The sequence below is a fragment of the Beta vulgaris genome, chromosome 8 (genome assembly GCF_026745355.1).
Source record: "Beta vulgaris subsp. vulgaris cultivar EL10 chromosome 8, EL10.2, whole genome shotgun sequence".
NCBI lineage: Eukaryota > Viridiplantae > Streptophyta > Magnoliopsida > Caryophyllales > Amaranthaceae > Beta > Beta vulgaris.
This window is the reverse complement of record NC_079209.1, coordinates 51,298,218-51,316,398: the sequence shown is the minus strand read 5'-3', so window position 1 is coordinate 51,316,398 and position 18,181 is coordinate 51,298,218. Positions and strand designations below refer to the sequence as shown.

The following is an 18,181-nucleotide window of genomic DNA, read 5'->3' as shown; positions in this document are numbered from 1 at the left end:
TTAGCCAACTACCTGTCCAAAAAAATAAATTAAGCCAACTAAAAGTGATGTCAGTCTACAAAATCTACTCGAAGGTTGTAATTTAAAAAGCCAAATTGCTGTATCAACTTGCAAGCCACAAGTCATAGATTTTGTAAACCAGCCATTTCTCTCCAAGGTACAGCAATCAGCCAATCACCCAGTTCAACATTATAAATTTGGTCAAGAATGGGAGATCACAGAAAAACTGGCCCAGGAACTCCCTTAATATGTCTTCGAATTCGACAGTTTGTACTGTTATAGATATGGATCATACTCTTGATCTTCCTAAGTCTGAACATTACAATTTACATATTTCTTTGAATCTCTTTGGCAAAGAAGGCGAAGTCCAATGAAAGAACTGGCACCACAGAGAACACCAATCTAACATCTAAGAAGTAGCTAGTCAACATCTGTAATACCAGAAAAACCATAGGTTAGGGATTTTAGAAGACACAGCTAACGATTTAAAACACAAAAGATAAAGATAAACAACGCTCGTTTCTTCACATGGCTGCTGTCTACAAAAATGATGTTTATTAAAAAAAAAAAATAGAAAAATAATACTAATATGATTTAGTTATTTACCCCAAAAAACCTTCCAACTCCCAAGTACGGATATCTTACACCAACGAACTGATGTAGGAAAGCAGGTTTCTCCGAGACCCTCTTCCCTAGATTTAGCAAAACAGAGTCTCTTCTACTCATTTCCTCACAGCCCTCCCTCCATCCTCAATCTCTGCCCCCTTTCTCCCTTCCTTTCCACGACCAGTACTACTGCAACAAAGTAGTAAAAGAAGAGAGAAAAAGCAATCCTAATGTTTTTTCAGTTTACAAGACCCATTACTATTTACTACCAATAGTTTTCTGAAAACATCTTATCAATATTTTGGACATGCACAGCTTCATCAGAGTTCCTTCTTCCTGAGGCCTGTCTATTGAAAAAGGTACATCCTACCAATGTCGTTTACGTACTGCGAAGTTGTGAACAGTGAAGCTGCAACTATACGTATACAGACTGGAAGTTATAAAAATTCACAAAATTCTATAAGAATATAGACTCTATTTGCAAGACGGTGATACACTGGTATTTTGCAAGTAATTTTTTCAAGATAAAAGAAGAAAAATGACTATAAGTTCTAGTGCTCAAAAAAGTTGTAAGGAATTCTGAAGTAGTTTACAATATTCTGAACAAGGAAAACTCATGTAGTCATGTTCACAAGTTCAGTTGTTTGAACTCAATAATGGTTAAAGAGACAGGGCGGTCTTAGCTTGTTTACGTGCACATAAACCACAAACAGCCAGGCAAAGGAAGATGAATACACATGCCTCTTACTTCTGCTTTAAGAAACACAGCGTCAAGATGATAGAAAAAAGGAAACAACATAAAGCTCTTGACCTTTGTTTACTACTAGTTCCACAATAGCACCTAACTATCGATAACCCCTTCAAAAAAAAATCTACTGCTAGACCACCATCTTCGATTATTTTCGTTAAAATTGTTTGTGCAATTGTGCTCTTGAAACCACCTGTCTCTCAATTTATCTTCTGAATAGAAGCAAGTCAGATTGTACCCAATATAAAGTCAGAAGAAAATTAAGTAGGAAATGAATGAAAAGGCAGCCAGGACATTGATTAATTATACGATGCCGATATCATATAGTAAGAAAAGGTCAGCAACAGACCTGTTTCTTTACAAGCAACTACCTAACTCTCCACATAGAACCACTGAAACTTGAAGACTAACGCCCACATTTTTTACAGTTATGGAACCGATGGTCTGTATTGATGGCACCACACCTGTAGCAAAAAGCAATTCCACACCTGTGATCAAATAGAAGGGAAAATAGGGTAAGAAATCACGCCATAGTTAACTTTAGACATATCAGTGACACTGAGCGTGAAAAATGATGAGAATAGGCAATAGCATGCATCAAGCAAGAATAGGAATGACTAATGAGCATGAACAGTATTTTACGAAAAGATAATTTCTACTACGAAAATCTCTGTATAGCCAGAAGCTAAACATTTGAATATCATATACTATCCAAATTTTAAGTATGCTGTAATTGTTGCTTGGTTTAGTGTAAATCTATAATTACTGGTCCTATTGGGTAAACAATCGAATTCCAGAATCTTCTACACACTTATCAATTACCATGATAATCTAGGGGATGACGGATGCAAAAAGGCAATACAAAAATTAGTTGGTCCCCAAATTGTTCTAATTAATTTAATGAAAGAAAGAAGTCACCATGTGAGTTTCAGATCATACACAAAACTGATAACTTGAGATACGCTCTCATCTTCAAAAGTCATAAACCTCCAATTAATAGCTAATAAGACTAACATCGATATATGACCTTAAGCTCAAAGAATTTGGATCCAATAACGAGATATGCAGTCTTAAAAGGAGTCCACCAGTGTTTCCCGCCACAGTTTGTGAAATATCGGCTTGCTGTATGCATATCCAATATATAAAGTTACAAACAGAACAAGGTAAAGGCTAACATGGTTGGCTCATAAGTGAAATATAACTACTTTTAAATAATTCTATCACCATGATTGCATAACAAACTGAAGGAACATGATGAAGAATGCTAAAAGCACAGCGAATTATACCACCAGACAACATGCATGAAGAGCAAATAGTTATAAGAGCATTTGCCCTCTGGGACCCAATTTTTCAGCAAAGGCATAAACAAACAGTCATTTAGATGCATTATAGGTATAAAGGCAAGGTATCATAGGATCAATTGTTATAAAAGACAAAGTTTGTTGATTCTACAGGTTCGCTCAGATCGATAATGCTCCAAAGTTGAGATAAACCACTGCCTCGAAAATAAGTATCATGCCTCATAAAACTGCAAAAATAGATTCAAACATGTCTACAAGACATAGGAGTTAGGAGTTTAGGACGGGTAATTTACCTGCATTTCATGAAAAGGCAACCTTCTGATTTCTCCACATAGTACTTGCACTTAGGACACCTTTGCCATTTCTTACTTTTAGCAAGTTGCCTCAACATGATATCTTCCTTCTCTCTTTCATCCTTACCCAGAGACTGATACTCAGAACACGCAACGCCCTCATGCCACCCGACCCTACATTGTGCACAAAATAATCTAAAGCAACTAGGACACTCCGATCTTGTCACCTTCTCGCTCCCATCATCCACCAACAATGCCGAACAATCCTTAAACGGACAATAGAACTTCTGTGAGGCAAGTATCACAGACTCGCACAAAAGATTACCCCACCTAGCAAAAACCTCAAATGGGAGTATCTCCCTGCAATACTCTGGCTCTAATATTCCAGAGCAACTAGGAACAGGGCAATTAATTTGAGAAACACCGTCTTGTAACTTCGAAGCAACATAAGTTTTCATACATTCGGAGCAATACGAATGAGTACACCCCTTTATCCTAAAAGAATCTTTCTGTGGCTTAGAGTCTGCACATATATCACAAAGAAACATCACTTCTTCTATGGGATCAATTTCAGCCACCACATCAATAATCTCCTCTCGTTTCGACCCCGAAGATTCACCTACCTCTGTCCTCGAACCACCACTAAAAAGACTCCTCCTCTTTCTTGAAGAATGCGAAGAACTAGCAAAAGGTCTCACAGTAATAACCCTAATCTCATCATCATCATAATCATCCACACATTGTATAGAATCATCATCAATTTCAATTGCACAATTCTTGCCCAATTTACGACTTCCATCGAATTTTCTCTCTCTTTTAATAAATTCCTCAACATAAATAGGGTCTTTCTTATGATTCCCTTTACTAGGATTCGAAATTTTCTCTCTCTTAACAAAAACACAATCATCATCATCAGCATTATCGCCATAATCGTCGTCTAACAATTCAATTACAGCATTTCTAGAAGTAGTAGCTTTATTCTTAGTTTCACTACTAACATGAATATGATCATCAAAAATTAGAATATCACTTACTACGTGTTGGCGATGATCCTCCGCCATTGCTTTGTCGCGCGAAGAAGAAGGTTGAATTGAAGGTTTAGATACAGTAGGTGATTTGAGTTTGGCGGAAATTGAAGATGATTCTGGTTTTAGGGTTCGGAAAAATTGGGGTAAAGTGTCTTCAACAAGGAAAGGGCTTCGAGTTTCCATTTCGCCGCTTAAACTTCAAATTGTAGTCTGCACTGCGCATAATATAGGCTTCGCGTTTTTCAAGGGATTTGAAATTTCATATCAAGTTTAACTTCTCGTCTACTACTTACCAGTTACCAGTTTTACCACTTATGACTTACCACTTACCACTTATGACTTACCACTTATAAGCTTCCTTTATAAGCTTACAAGCCTTGTACCAGTTACCCCTCCCCTTCTTTGTACTTTATATCGCATTCGTGACTCATATATATGGATCAAAAAGAAAAAAAAAAACAAGCCTTGTACGTAAAAAAAAAAAAAAAAAAATTATTTGGACTTGGTCGACAAGGTCTGTTTAATTTAACTTATTTTGTCTTATCTTATATTATTTTATCTGAATTTATCTTATTTTATCTTATCTTTAATGAGTGTACATAAGTTGAACATAACTTCTTATTTATCTTATCCTATCATATCATTTCTAGTCTTATCTTATCTTATAAGATCTTAGATAAGTTAAAATTAGTTGAACAGACCAGGGTTGTGGACCTCATTCTAATTTATGTGATTTATGAAAAAAATAGGATTTTTAATTTAATAATGCAACCTTTCTCACGTTCGCAGATAATAAGGTAAGCTTTGGCTTATTCCCTAATAAAACAACCTTTATAATCGGGGTTCTTACAATGGGTACAACAGGTAATTAACCTACTGTAATAGGTTGCCCTATCCACGTGGCATTATGACCGTTGGGGGGGGGGGGTTTGGTGAACAAGGAAAGCTTTAATTAAGTGTTAAAAATAGAGTTATTACAATCCGAGATGTATGTAGACATGCAAAAATTTGGGGGCCTTGGGAGCTCCCTAGTAATGTTCATACAATCATCTAAGCTTCTAGCTTGCTTAGCTAGACAATCTGCAAGCCGGTTCCCTTCCCTCCTTGTGTGCTCGATCTTCACTTTATTAAGCTTTTGCAAGAGCTCCCTACATTCAAGAATTAAAGGTGTAATGGTACACCAATGGTTAGAATGTTCATAAATAGATTTAATCGCCCCCTGGTTATCACTAAGGATCACACATTTATGGATCTTCCTTTTATGACAAAGGAGCAGACCCTCTCTAATACCCAACAACTCAGCTACAAGGCTGCTGGGTGCATATGTAGTGCGCACAAAACCTCGGTGCCAGCGTCCTGCTAGATCTCGTAGTACACCTCCTAAACCCGTGGGCTTATCATCGGAGACAAATGAAGCATTTGTGTGCAAATAAAAAATCAGTTGTGTATGTAAAGGAGTAGCCTCGAAAATTTCCTCATCCAGATGGGTGGGTTGAGAAAGAGGGACATATTTTTTCATTTCCCACGCCTGCCTCTTAGCCCCAGATACAATGTTTCCTAGACTCCTAGGTTCGTTGTTAAAGACAAGTCCGTTGCGTGATTTCCAGATCTCGAAGCAAAGGAACGGGAACAAAACACACCATTCTAAACCATGAACAACCTCGTCACATTTTACATTCCACTCTAACCACTCACTTAATGGACCATCTAAGACACGGGTTGGGGACAATTGGTTCCAGATCTGTCTCGGGACTGTACAGCCCCGGAGTATATGGTTACTATCCTCGGTTTCAATTTCATAGCAAGGGCATAACGGTGACTCTACAATTTTTCTAATAAAGAGTAGGAGATTGTGGGGTAGCCTATCTCGCCACACTAGCCATAGGAATAGTATGATTTTTGGTTGCGTGTGTGCCTTCCATAGCCACTGTGTGTTGGCATTCTCAACCCCTCTCATGGTCTTTAGGCCAGTCTTATAGGCTAAAGCAAGGGAGAAACCTTTGTGTGTGACAAAAGTGGAGGATATCGTGTCCGGGCCTTTGGTGAAGCTAGGTATCGGTCTGATGGCCCTGATTTGGTCTTTAACTCATAAAGGTAAATGGTCAGGGAGAATGGATAGATTCCATTTGTGGTTCGAAACAAGGTGAGTCAAGCAAAGGTTACTTTCATTCCTATTTAGGGGGCCTATAAACAAGTCTCGTAGGGGACTCTTTCCTACCCATACATCATGCCAAATGTTAATTGTGGAACCATCCCCAATTATCCAGGAGCTATGTTGTTCCAGCAACTCCCACCCCCTCACAATACTTTTCCATATAGGGGATCTGTACTTAAACCTTGTGATGTGGGTTTGATGAATGTATTTTGACACAATACAGGCTTTAGCTAGGTTATCTGGCCCATGGGCCAATTTTCATCCTAACTTTGTCATAGCCGCCACGTTCAGGAGTCGTTGGCTACGGATTCCCAACCCCCCATTTTCTTTAGGTAAGAAAGTATCCTCTTTAGCTACTAAGTGCAGTTTTCTCTTTTCTTCCTCCTCTCCCCAAAGAAAGTTATTACAAATCTTATCGATATCGCAAAGAGTGGCAGTAGGAAGGAACATAGCCTGCATGTAATAGCTTGGGATTGTAGCTAATGTTGAGTTGATTAGGCATACTCTCCCCGCTCTTGATAGATAGTTTGTTTTCCATTTTGCAAGGGTTTTCCGCACTTTCTCAACTAGGAATTGCATTCTAGCTCTAGTTGGTCTCTTATGGGCTATAGGCAATCCTAGATACAATCCTAGGTCTTTGCTTTCTTCTACTCGTAAGGTTTGTTGGAAAAGGTCTCGCATTTGTTCAGAGGTGTTTTTTGAGAAAATGAGTCTACTCTTAGCCTCATTGATTTTTTGTCCCGAGGCCTCAGAGAATTTCCTAAGTGTGTCGCGCACTGAGAAAGTTGTGCTCTCATCTACTTTCCCAAATAACAAAAGGTCATCCGCGAACATCAAATGTGATATTGGGACTCTTTTCCTTCCCACCCAGAAAGGGGTCCATTCTTCCATTTGGCAAGCTAAATTAATCCTATCTGTCAGGTCTTCTAGACAAAGGTTGAAAAGGTAGGGTGATATGGGGTCCCCCTGTCTCAAACCCCTAGTATGGTGGAACGTATCACCTTTTCTTCCATTAAGTAGTATCGAGGAGGAGGCCTTAGATATGCAGTTCATGATGATCCTAATGGTTTCATGATCAAGACCCACCTTAAGCAAGCATTCCCTCACGAAGGACCACTCCATTCGGTCATAGGCCTTTTCTAGGTCTTAGGGAAAACCATCATGTACCCCCCTTCTTCTTCGCCATGGAATGAAGGATTTCTGTAGCAATGACTAGGTTCGTGTCTGGTCCTCTCCCTTTTGTGAAGCTGTTCTGGTTATGGGAGATGAAATCCGGCATGAGAGGTTTTAGTCGGTTTACTAAGATCTTAGTAACTATCTTATACGTGGTATTACAAAGACTGATTGGTCTTAGGTGTTTTACGTTTTCCGGGGGGTACTGTTTTGGTATAAGGCAAATGAGGGCTTCACATAACCTCTCTGGGATTTGGCCCCTCCTGAACCAACCCCTAATCGACTCACACATCTCAGGGCCAACAATGTCCCACATTTTTTGGAAAAATATCGGGTGCAGGCCGTTCGGGCCGGGGGCTTTGTTTGGGTGCATCGAGAATAGGGCGGTCCTAATCTCTATATCAGTTGGGGAGATATGTATATAGGTGGTGATTTTCTGTGCTGTACTAGTAAAGCTGGGGCTTGCATTCTTTTCCGTGGTGTACAAGTGACTAAAAAACCTCGATATATGGTCTCGAATTTGGGTAGGGTCTGTAAGTGTGTTCCCCACGCTATCATTAAGGCTCTGGATTTTGTTTGAGTGTCTTTCCGTGAGCACACTCCGGTGAAAGAATCGAGTGTTTCTTTCCCCATCCCTAAGTCTCTCAACCCTACTCTTGGCCATCCACAAGGCTTCTTCTTGGTTAAGGATGCATAATAGGTCATTTTGGAGATCCTTTTCAAGGTGGAACAAGAAATGTGACAATGGGTTTAGTTGAAGCGCTTCCTGGGTCCCTTTAAGTCTCGCTATGATTCTTCTCTTTTTGTGGTAGATATTCCCAAAATGGTCTCTATTCCACTCTATCATTGCGTTGCACAGGCTACTACATCTCCCTAGTATCGACATACTCTCATTTAGCTTCCCCCATTCCTCAACGACAAAGGCTTTAAAGGTTGTATCTTGTAACCACATTGGTTCGAACCTAAAAGGCTTTTCACCACTCAGTCTTCTAGGGGGTTGAAGGTTTAGCAATAGTGGGCTATGGTCCGACGTTACCCGAGACAGGTGTGTGAGGCAAGTATCAGGAAAACTAGTTAACCACAGTTCATTTACCCAAGCCCGGTCAAGTCGTTCCCAAATCGGGTTTCTTTTCCTATTGTTCGACCAAGTGTATTTAGGCCCTTGAAAACCTACGTCCACTAACCCACACCCATCCAGTGTCGAGACATATTTTTCTATTCTTCTCCTATTTACAGGTCTACCCCTGAATTTTTCGTTTTGACACGTTACTTCATTAAAATCTCCAATAACCACCCATGGAATTTGCACAGAAGGCGCGAAATCAAGCAAGTTGTCCCATAGAAAATTTCTTATTCTATATTTTGGATTAGCAAAAATTGAAGAAAGTATAAAAACCGTAGAACTATTACATACCTCTACCAAGCTGTGAACTCCCTGGTTACTTGTTCCTGTAATGTGAATCCGAACTCTAGCCGGGTTCCACAGGATCAAGATTCCCCCCGCAAAACCCACCGGATCAACAAGGTACCACTTCGAGAACGGTAGATTTTTGATGATGTGTTCCGTGTGCTCACGGGTTACCCAGGTTTCAGCTAGTACCACCACATCCGGGCCATGTGTAACGATTAAATGACGGAAATTCGTTTTGAAGGACGGGCGTCCCATGCCCCTGACATTCCAGTACAATACCGACATACTACGTGGTATTGATGGTCTCTTCTTGATGCTCTGATACAGCTCCCCCTCTTGTTGCCCGAGTGCTGCTACTTCTTGCCCTGTGAAAGGGCACATCCAAAATGCTCTCTGGGGCCATAATACTAGCTCGGACTCGCGAGGGTCGTTTTTCTCTCTTCCCTCTACCCAGTTCACTGACATTTGGAGTTGTTTGAGGGGGGTTCTCATCGGACCCACCCACATTGCATTCGTGTTGCTCACGAATGTTACCCGTTGTGCCGACCCCGCTATTCTCGTGACTAATCTGCGGTGTGGTAGTAGAGGGGAGGGGTCCAGCCACGGTCCTATGTTCTCTCCTCTAACTCCACTCCCACTTTTTTCTGCAGAAACCACTTGATGAAGATTGTCATGGGCTTTGGTAGGTGGCTCATAGTCTGAAACTGAGGTAGATGGGGTGGGATGATCGCCCCCGCGTCGTGGTGATACATCAGGAGGTTTTCCGCGATTTCCGGCGCACAATACGGGTTGAGGATGATTTCCTTCACTTGTTGGAGTGGCAAGTCTTCCACTACATCCCCATTTTCCTTCAGTAGAATGTAATCCACAAAGCCCCAATTCAGTTTCGGCATGACTGGTCGTACTGTCCGGTTGAACAGTAGTGGACCCTCGTAGTCCGTCACCTGAATTCTCGGCGGGGATATGGCTGGGGAAGGTGGAGTGTCCGGCGGTGAAAACGATGGTGGAGAGGTGGGTGTTATCACGTCGGGGGGTCGACGAGCCATTTTTTGTTTTGAGGATATTAATTTTGGTGGTGGTGGTGTTGGTGTTTGTTTTTTCAGTGTGTGGTGAAAGGTTTTGTGGGGTTAAGTGATGTGGGGATGGGGTTTGAATTTTGTGGGTCTGGGGAATGTTCCCCATATAATCTTGGGGGGTGTGATTTTTTTCCCCAGCCTCAACATTAACACGTTTCGGGCTGTTGTTGGGGGATGGGGACACTGACCTTACATTGCAGGCGGCAGGGGAGCAGACATCTGGAGATAGATGTTGGAGAATATCAAACTGATTTGACATGGTAGCTTCTCCCACTTTATCTATTTCCACCTCAGCACTACTATTTTGTGTAACAAATTTGGCTTTTTTGTCATCTTTCTTTTTCCACATTGTGGTCCCTTGTTGGACTTTGTGATTGTCAATGTTGACTTTCTTTTTCCCTTCCATAGCAATGGTGGTGTGTATATTAGGTTTCCGGCTCCCGTTCCCGTCGTCCACCTTCTTCTTTCTATTACAATTTTTAGGATGGTGACCGAAATCCATACATATGTTACAAAAACCTGGGCCATCTCTAAATAGTATTTCTTGCCTGTTTTTCCCCAGCCAGATTGCCGTCGGTTGGGGACCCGACATCTTCACCCACATGCAGAGAGACGCAAATCTTCTTTTGTCCCCCTCTATTGAGTTTGTATCTATTTTAAGGACTTTTCCCATGGTGTCTCCAATTTTCTGAAGGAAATCTTTCCTCAGGAATTCAATTGGGAGTTCTGGTAAATGCGCCCATATTTGTTTATGGGTAATTTGCATTTTGGACGGTTGAAAGCCCGCCTCCCATGGTTGTGTCCATATCAAGTTGCCTAACACAAACCATGGGCCTCCTGCTAAAATCTCAGTTTTCTGTATTAGGCTGTTACAGTTGACCACAAAGAAGCCCTTACCAATGGCTACCAATTCCAGTTGGCCTGACCATCTCCATAAAGTAGTAAGTTCCTTCTTTAGGAATTCTCTAGACAGAGATTTTCCCATATTCTTGCATATAATCGCAGCTTCCCATGGTTTACTTAGTTTTTGGTAGTCCTCCTCCGATAGTGGTAGGAAGATTTCTTTTTCTGTTATATTTTCCGGCGGGGATTCTGCGAACGGTAGTCGTCCAAGTGACAGTTCAACAGTTTCCTGTAGGTTTAGTCCCGCATTGGCGGAACTCGTCGCAAGGGCGTCTCGAAAGGTGAGGGTCTGATGTTCCCGATGAGTTGCCGTAACCGTTGTCGTTGTCGTTGCCGAAGTGGTACCTGCTGCTGGTGTGATTTGCTGGTCGGAGTTCACTACGTGGTGTTTCTCACTTTGTGCCTTGAGGGCAGGGTTGATGAGTGGGGGTGGTGGGGGAGGGGGTGGGGGTTTCTCACTCATTCTCTCTCTAAAACATTAAGTTACTTTTTAGACTCTACCTATTGCTGTTGGGGGGGGGGGTTAATTGCCCTATTTATTTACCCACCTTTCCTTTTTCACCAACTTTCCCTTTACCCACCTTCCCCCTACCTTCTTCCTCCTTCAAGTCTTCACGAAAAATCTGCAGAAAATTCGTTCCCCTAAAAAATTCAGTCTTATTGAAATTGATCCCAAAAAAAACATTAAATCACCCAAAATATGGCAGGAGGAGGAAGATCATATTCAGCTTTTTCTTCAAATTCAAGGGGAGTAGTGTACTGCAAGTGTGGTGGAATTGCGGTTGTAAGAACAGTGAAACGCAGATCCAATATTGGGAGGAAGTTCCATGGATGTCCTTTATGGCCCGTTAGTGTTAATTGATTTTTTTACAAATCACCAGAACTTTTGTAATTAGGATTAAATTTGTTAAATTGGATTTTTTGCAGGATTCGAAGTGTGACTTCATTAGGTGGATTGATGAAGGTAATGTCACATATGAATTGGATGACCTTCGGTTTCGCCTTCTAGAAACATATGTGACCATATCATAGTTGGAATATGAGTTGACGTTGAAGAATGACAAAATCAAAAAAATACAGATCAAAAAGAAGTTGGAGGAAATCAATCAGGAGCTGAACATGGAACTAAGCCAATTGTGCATTAAGAGGACTACTTGTGCTACAAGAACTGAGAACAATTTGCCAATGATGGCTTTTCTTTCATGGGTTTTTTTGCAATTGTGTTGTATTACCTAAAGTAATGTCGTGTGTTGTTGTGCCTTAACCTAAATTGGTGAATGTATTAGACCTTTTATAATTACTAATATATGAAGAACTTGGCATTTTAGCTTGAATTAAAGTCATTGCAATACATAATGTTGATAATGTCAAAATCAATACAAGACTTAATGCCAGAAGTTATAATGTCATACAAGTCAAAAAAAAAAAGTGAACCCAATACATAATGTTTCCAAAATACTATTGTCTTGCAAAATGCCACAAGGCTTCCAAACTAATTAAAAAAATTCTTAATCACAAAGACTACTGAGTAGGCTGATAGACAATGGATACTTGGCTTGATTGTGAGCATGAAGCTTCAACTTGCTAGGACCAAATCACCGAGTTAAGGTTACAACTGGGTACTCAACTTTTCGCTTTGTTCCAGTTTGGGTACTGAACTTTAAAAGGTTCCAGCTTAGGTACGCAAAATGGACGTTCGTTATTTTTAGGTACTGAAGTTTGCAAAGTACATTTATCATCCCCAAAAATAAAAGAAAAATGTGATGTGGCATTAATTATAAAAATTTCAAACTTTTTCTTTCTCCTCAAATTCTTCTCTTGTCTATTCTCTCTCCTTCCCTGTTTGAACTCCTATCGTTCACAACCCAGAGGAGATTAACATCAACACAAAACCAAATAAAATTAACAAAAATCAGTAAATGCTAGGTATGGCCCTGAACAAAAATGCCATTCACAACCCGAAGGAAATTAACATCAACAAAACAATGAATCTAAAGAAAATTAACATACCCAACGCAAATTTATGAACGAACTTATATTCCTTTTGAAACCACATAAATTACGATCCAAAGTAGCCCATATTGAAAAGAGAAACATTACATCTCTTAGCTTTTTTCAAATCTTGGGGGTATACCTTTAGTGGTGCAGCTTAGAATTTTTCTATTTCATGTTAAGAATATCAATGCAAAGAGGTGTTTTCCCTCCCTTTTTTTTATTTGATATTCACAAAAAATTTGAAAATTTATCTCTTTTATGTGTCATGTTGATACAGCTAGTTCAAGGAGGTCTTTTTCTGCACTCTTCCTCTACTTTGTTTTTTGATTATTATTTATTTATGTATTTTGTGGGAGGAGGGGGTGAGAAGGGTTGGTGAGGCACAAGTAACAAATTTGTCATCAGGATCTAAGAACTAGATTCAGTAGTTAATACGATCTTAGATCTAGGCCACGACGCATCGCGACCGCATTGTAAAGGTTTTGGAGCAGTGGAGCTTACATGACCGAGATAAGTAGGCCACAATGGCCGCAAACCATTTGCACAGCCCGTGAAAGTTGTTCCGCAATCGCAACCATATCAGAGAAGTATGAACAAACTTAATAAAGAAAAATAAAATTGGTTTAGAGATCTTGTGGCGATTCTTGGCTGTTCGTGGTCAACGAAATTGGTTGGAGTTTGTGAGATTGAAAACATATTTGTGACGACGACTAATCATAAGGCTCGAAGGAGGAGAGAGATCGAGGGTGATGGGTAGTGATGATAGGGGTTGATGAGGAGGAGGGTGGTGGCTGGATCAAGGATAGAGAAGAAGGAGACGAATAGAGGGTGAGTGATGAGTGGGGTTACATCAAGGAGAGGAATTAGAGGAAAGAGAAAAGAGTTTGGAATTTTTATAATTAATGTCATGTCATTTTTTTTTTAATTAATGACACGTCACATTTTTCCCTTTTATTTTTGGGGATGATAACGGTACTTTGCAAACTTCAGTACCTAAAAGTAACGGACGTCCATTTTGAGTATCCAAACTGGAACTTTTTAAAGTTCAGTACCGAAACTGGAACAAAGGGCAAAGTTTAGTACCCAGTTGTAACCTTAACTCCCAAATTACCAAATAGTTGAGCAAGTAGTAGAGGTGATCACGGGCCCAGGTCGGGACAGGCCGCGACAAAAAAAAAATTGCCCATTAAACGGGCCGCATCAGGCCTAAATTCAGGCCAAAATTTTGTGGCCAAAGCCCGCTATCTGGGCCAAAATTCGCGGGCTTTTGGGGGCAAAAACGGACCGTGCCAAAAATTAGATTAAAAAGTCGTTTTTGACTTGCGCAAAGCCAAAAAAAATTCAACCCGACCGCAGGCTGAAAAATTCTGTCCAAAACCTACCCAAAACCGTGCCGGATCGGGCCAAGCCCACGAGCTGAGCCAAAATGATCATCTATAATACTTCCTCCGTTTCATAATAGATGCCACATTATTGTTAAAACGGACTCCTAGGCAAAATTTCCTAAGCATGTTTAAGTAGTATAAAGTGAAGTAGATTAATTGTAGTGGACAGTGGTCCCCATGTGAAAGGAGGGGAAAAAAAACTGTTGGGGGCTACATATAAAGTGAAGTAGATTAGTGTACCTAAAACAAGTTAGTAAGGGTAAAATGATAAAAGTATAAGGCAAAAGTTACTAAATAAGGAAAAAAATATTGTTGCATCTTTTTTGAAATACCCAAAAATGTACAATGTGGCATCTATTATGAAGCAGAGGAAGTATGTAGTAGTTGAGAGCCAATTTTCAATATAAAAAAGGAATGTCTTAAACAGTTAAACGTTTAATAAGTTTTCTGTCCACTTTCCAGTTTCCAGTATATTCCAATAAACTTTGTTCAATCAAAGATTAATCGTTTTGGTTCTGCTACTGATTCGTGGAAGCAACCATCAATGGCGGCGGATGAAGAATCAATCGAACAAGCAGCAGCAGAGAGAAGAGAGAGACTCAAAGCTCTTAGAGCAGCGCAAGAGCTTTTCGATACTCCAGATGACGATTCTTCTCACCCTAAAAACACTTCTCAAGATGGAGATTCTGCTAACAATGGCGACAGGTTATATTTCTCTCTCTTACTACTTTTTTTTCTTTTACTCGCTCTATATGCTTTTGCATTCAATTGAATCTGGTTGTTCGAATCATGGAAATTATTTGTAATTTCTCTATTTATAGAGTTGTTTGTTTGTTGATTGAATGCTTTGAACCCTAATTTGTTGGTTCTGCAATTTGGAAAGAAGTTTATAGAAGGATAATTTGATTTTGGTGTGAAGAAGAGAATGTATTGCTGGAGGATCAAGTGGCCTTTTTATTTAGGGCAAGGAAATTTAGTATGAATTAATGAGAAAGGAATGGGAATTTATCTGTCGTTGCGAAATGTGAACAATTAATGTTGCGATTCAGAGAGAAGGAACTTTCTTTGTTGATGAATGTTATGAGGTAGAGAATTGTTTAGGATGTATCATAAGCACTTACTCTGTCCTATAATTCATGCAACACTTATTACTTCGTGACCATGAATTATCACCATTATATAGGGAAAATGAGTAGTAGCCACGTTGTCATGTACTCATGTGGGATCTCGTTAGATTCATCTCCCTATGTAGTTTATATATGTAGTTTATAAGTATTTACTACTACATAATTAAAAATATTAATGGTCAAAGTAGTATGTTGGAGACCGTAAGTGGAGGTGTTGCATAAATTGTGGAGCAGAGGTAGTATATTTTAGTTCTACAAATTGTGTGAGGCTGTCTTGTGCTTCGCCCCATAGAACAACCTGAATTAGTTGTCCTTCCAGTTAGACAACACAAGGTTAGTATTCTGTTGTAGTAGACTAGTAGGTGTTTGGCTTTGTGTGGTTTTGTCGTAGTGAATCATCTCGTCATAGGTTGTTGCTCTTTACTAGTATTTTCTGAGTCTTGTACTATGCAACTGGTCATGAACCTGGAATTTTGGTGGCTAAATCTAAACTATAGTCTATATTCATTCTGATTTCTTGTCTTTATGGGAGGGGGACAGGGATGGTGTGAATTTGAGTATATGACATGACTACTTTGAATTTGGTATGCTTGTAACACTTGTTTGAGCTAGTAGCACAGGTTTCCTTATGTTCACACTATTCAGTAAGGTCGTCCTCTTTCACTATGCTTTTGTTATGCCAGCATCCTGAGAACAAGCTGTGAATAATGTGACAAGTACTAGAGAAACACATTTTCTATTCTTTATTACTTTATTTTCTCCATCTTAGTACTTGTGCTCTCTGAAACTTTTATTTAGATATAGTTAAGGAACCCATTTCCTTATTTCATGGTAACTGATTACCTGTAATTTACTTGGTGTGCTCTCTGAATTTGTAAATTACTGAATTGTAGAGACTTTTTCTTGTTTGCAGTAATCTTAACTTGAAATTCCGAAATTACCTTCCTCATGACAAAGAACTACAAGAGGGTAAACTTGCAGCACCCAATTTACCAAAATTTGAGGACCCTATTGCCACTGCTCCACCACCAGAGGAAAAAGAGGTCAGCTTTTGTTAACACCTGCTGTTTTATTATTCTCTTGATTGGGGACATCAATCTTTGTCATCTTTAATGGTAGGCTGGTAGCTTTTTTTTCTCTTGGAAAGTTAATTGCTTTGTCTTTCCCCTGTGTTCTCTATGCTAAAACATCGCAATTACATGCAGGATCCTTTTCTGAACATTGCACCCAAAAAACCCAACTGGGACCTCAGGAGGGATGTGCAGAAAAAGCTAGATAAATTAGAAAAGCGCACACAAAAGGCGTTGCATCAGCTGATGTGTATGTTAAATTCCTATTCTCTCCGAGTTTTTCTTGCTCAAAGAGTATTACTCATGGATTTATCAGATGTCTATTGATGTTCAATTGCTCGCATCATAAAGAGTTACTAGAACAATTTGGTTTGATTCCCTCAACTGTAAAGGGTTTCAGAATCTAATTCCTAAGTTCTGCTGGACCACATATTGCCGTTTGCTGAACAGGCAGTATATTCTTTAGTTTTCTGAAATGGCCCGTTAGCTAAAATTGTATGGATTTATCATACATATATGTAATTCTTCAGCTCAGGATACACTTGAAGCCAGTAGATTGTGCTGTTTGTCTAGTAGCTCGGGCCCTTGACATTCAGAATCATGTTTTTTATGAACAAGGTTTTATCGCTGGCAAGAGAGAAGGTGTAGAACATATGGTAATTCTATATATTGACTGTGAGGTGCATCAAGTGGTGATGACTTGTAGGAAGGATAGGATAGAATCAAACACATAGTGGTGTCTTGCATAGATCTGACTTTGGGAATTGTTAGCCTCCTGTAAGTTTATGGACAAAGACATAATAAGTTTAGCAGCTAGTTAGTGATTGAAAGTGCAAGCAGTTGTAGGTTATGGCCTATGATACTAATTTACCCGTAGCGAAGAGTGACAGTTTCCTTTTTTTTGGTTGAAGGAGGATTATCACGTGTCCTTACCATTGACTAAGTATTGTCGCAAATTTGTTTGCTACCTCTATTGGTTATTTTTTGTCTTTATTGCTCAATTTAAACATTTTCATTCAACTCAACAACCATAATTGATCAGAGTAGCTTATGGTCGGTCTAGTTCATATTGTTACAGACTTGCAGGTAGGATTGAGGCGATGTGTTACTTCGCTTCTACATTTTTAAGCTTTTTGACATTTAAGAGTTCCTAAATTTTCAATTGCTATGTTGTGTATGGAAATTCTGCCTAAATCGGGTTTCAGAAATGAATTATGAGTTAGTGCAAGTGGTGGTTGACTGGGTGGCTTTTGATTGCTGTTAGGGTGGTTTAGAAAAGTGGACAGGGTGATTTTTATAGGATGACTCTCAATTGTGTAAAGCTCCACATTTGTTGAACATTGCTGAAAGCCTGAAATTGCTTTTTTCGTGTGAAATTGCTTATTGAATATCGATACATTATAGTATTGGTGTAAATGTTTACTCATTCTACGTGGCCTATTATTAGCTTGTTTGTTTTGATAAATATGGAAACATTCAGATGGCATGGTTGCTTAACCATTTGCTCTATTTTTCAGTGGAACACGAAAAGCAGAGGCAATTGGAGGATGGAGGCATAGCTGCTGAAGAATGAAGGATTCCAGTCAACATCTGATCTTTGACCTCCGGTGTGGAGACTAGCTGAGTTGCTGTTATTGTTTGAATCACTGAGTCTAGCTGGATTTTCATATCTGTTTCGATATGAGTGGTACACAGCTCGCAGCTGAGACTTGCTCAATGCATGTAACATTGTCTCTCTATCTTGTTAGTAAATAGATGAAAGATTGGTAGGATTTGGACACTTCTGGAGCATCAAGCCACTACTGTTGATGCTTAGCATGTTTGTGTGCTGATTTGATGCTATATGATTATCATGGAGTAAGAAATCTGTTGTGGAGAAAAAATATCTTATAGATCTTGTTCATGTGTCA

At 39.6% G+C, this 18,181-nt stretch overlaps 3 protein-coding genes and 1 long non-coding RNA gene across 5 annotated transcripts; 2 read left to right on the top strand and 2 right to left on the bottom strand.

Moving 5' to 3' along the window:
• Nucleotides 1-4,271, bottom strand: LOC104901692 (hypothetical protein). 2 transcript variants are annotated; one of them, XM_010689289.3, is made up of 3 exons: nt 2,949-4,271; nt 607-1,842; nt 1-431 (listed from the first exon to the last, which is right to left on the bottom strand). In XM_010689289.3, the coding sequence occupies exons 1-2, from the start codon at nt 4,157-4,159 to the stop codon at nt 1,761-1,763; spliced, it is 1,293 nt and encodes a 430-aa protein (XP_010687591.2). In that variant the 5' UTR covers nt 4,160-4,271; the 3' UTR covers nt 1-431; nt 607-1,760. The 2 variants fall into 2 exon arrangements, with proteins under 2 accessions (XP_010687591.2, XP_010687590.2); XM_010689288.3 differs by having other exon boundaries at nt 1,704-1,842.
• A 653-nt stretch (nt 4,272-4,924) lies between these two features.
• LOC125492618 (uncharacterized) lies at nt 4,925-9,325 on the bottom strand. The gene is made up of 2 exons (XM_048635263.2): nt 8,719-9,325; nt 4,925-5,124 (listed from the first exon to the last, which is right to left on the bottom strand). Exons 1-2 carry the CDS (start codon nt 9,220-9,222, stop codon nt 5,104-5,106), a joined length of 525 nt encoding a protein of 174 aa, XP_048491220.1. The 5' UTR covers nt 9,223-9,325; the 3' UTR covers nt 4,925-5,103.
• Nucleotides 9,326-11,228: 1,903 nt separating this feature from the next.
• On the top strand, nt 11,229-12,033 carry LOC104901691 (uncharacterized). Its single transcript, XR_791233.4, has 2 exons — nt 11,229-11,527; nt 11,622-12,033. It is a non-coding gene; the product is annotated as an uncharacterized LOC104901691 (long non-coding RNA).
• Nucleotides 12,034-14,511: 2,478 nt separating this feature from the next.
• Nucleotides 14,512-18,181, top strand: LOC104901690 (uncharacterized). The gene is made up of 4 exons (XM_010689286.4): nt 14,512-14,779; nt 16,115-16,244; nt 16,407-16,521; nt 17,789-18,181. Exons 1-4 carry the CDS (start codon nt 14,619-14,621, stop codon nt 17,842-17,844), a joined length of 462 nt encoding a protein of 153 aa, XP_010687588.1. The 5' UTR covers nt 14,512-14,618; the 3' UTR covers nt 17,845-18,181.

What these genes read in the sequence shown, in the direction of transcription:
- LOC104901690 (XM_010689286.4), top strand. Translation starts at nt 14,619, where the DNA reads ATGGCGGCGGATGAAGAATCAATCGAACAAGCAGCAGCAGAGAGAAGA. An exon ending in TCTGCTAACAATGGCGACAG is followed by an intron (nt 14,780 to 16,114) that starts GTTATATTTCTC and finishes TCTTGTTTGCAG; the next exon opens with TAATCTTAACTTGAAATTCC. An exon ending in CACCACCAGAGGAAAAAGAG is followed by an intron (nt 16,245 to 16,406) that starts GTCAGCTTTTGT and finishes AATTACATGCAG; the next exon opens with GATCCTTTTCTGAACATTGC.
- LOC104901692 (XM_010689289.3), bottom strand. Translation starts at nt 4,159, where the DNA reads ATGGAAACTCGAAGCCCTTTCCTTGTTGAAGACACTTTACCCCAATTT. An exon ending in TGCCTTTTCATGAAATGCAG is followed by an intron (nt 1,843 to 2,948) that starts GTAAATTACCCG and finishes ATTTGATCACAG; the next exon opens with GTGTGGAATTGCTTTTTGCT.
- LOC125492618 (XM_048635263.2), bottom strand. Translation starts at nt 9,222, where the DNA reads ATGTGGGTGGGTCCGATGAGAACCCCCCTCAAACAACTCCAAATGTCA. An exon ending in GAGTTCACAGCTTGGTAGAG is followed by an intron (nt 5,125 to 8,718) that starts GTATGTAATAGT and finishes TCTTGAATGTAG; the next exon opens with GGAGCTCTTGCAAAAGCTTA.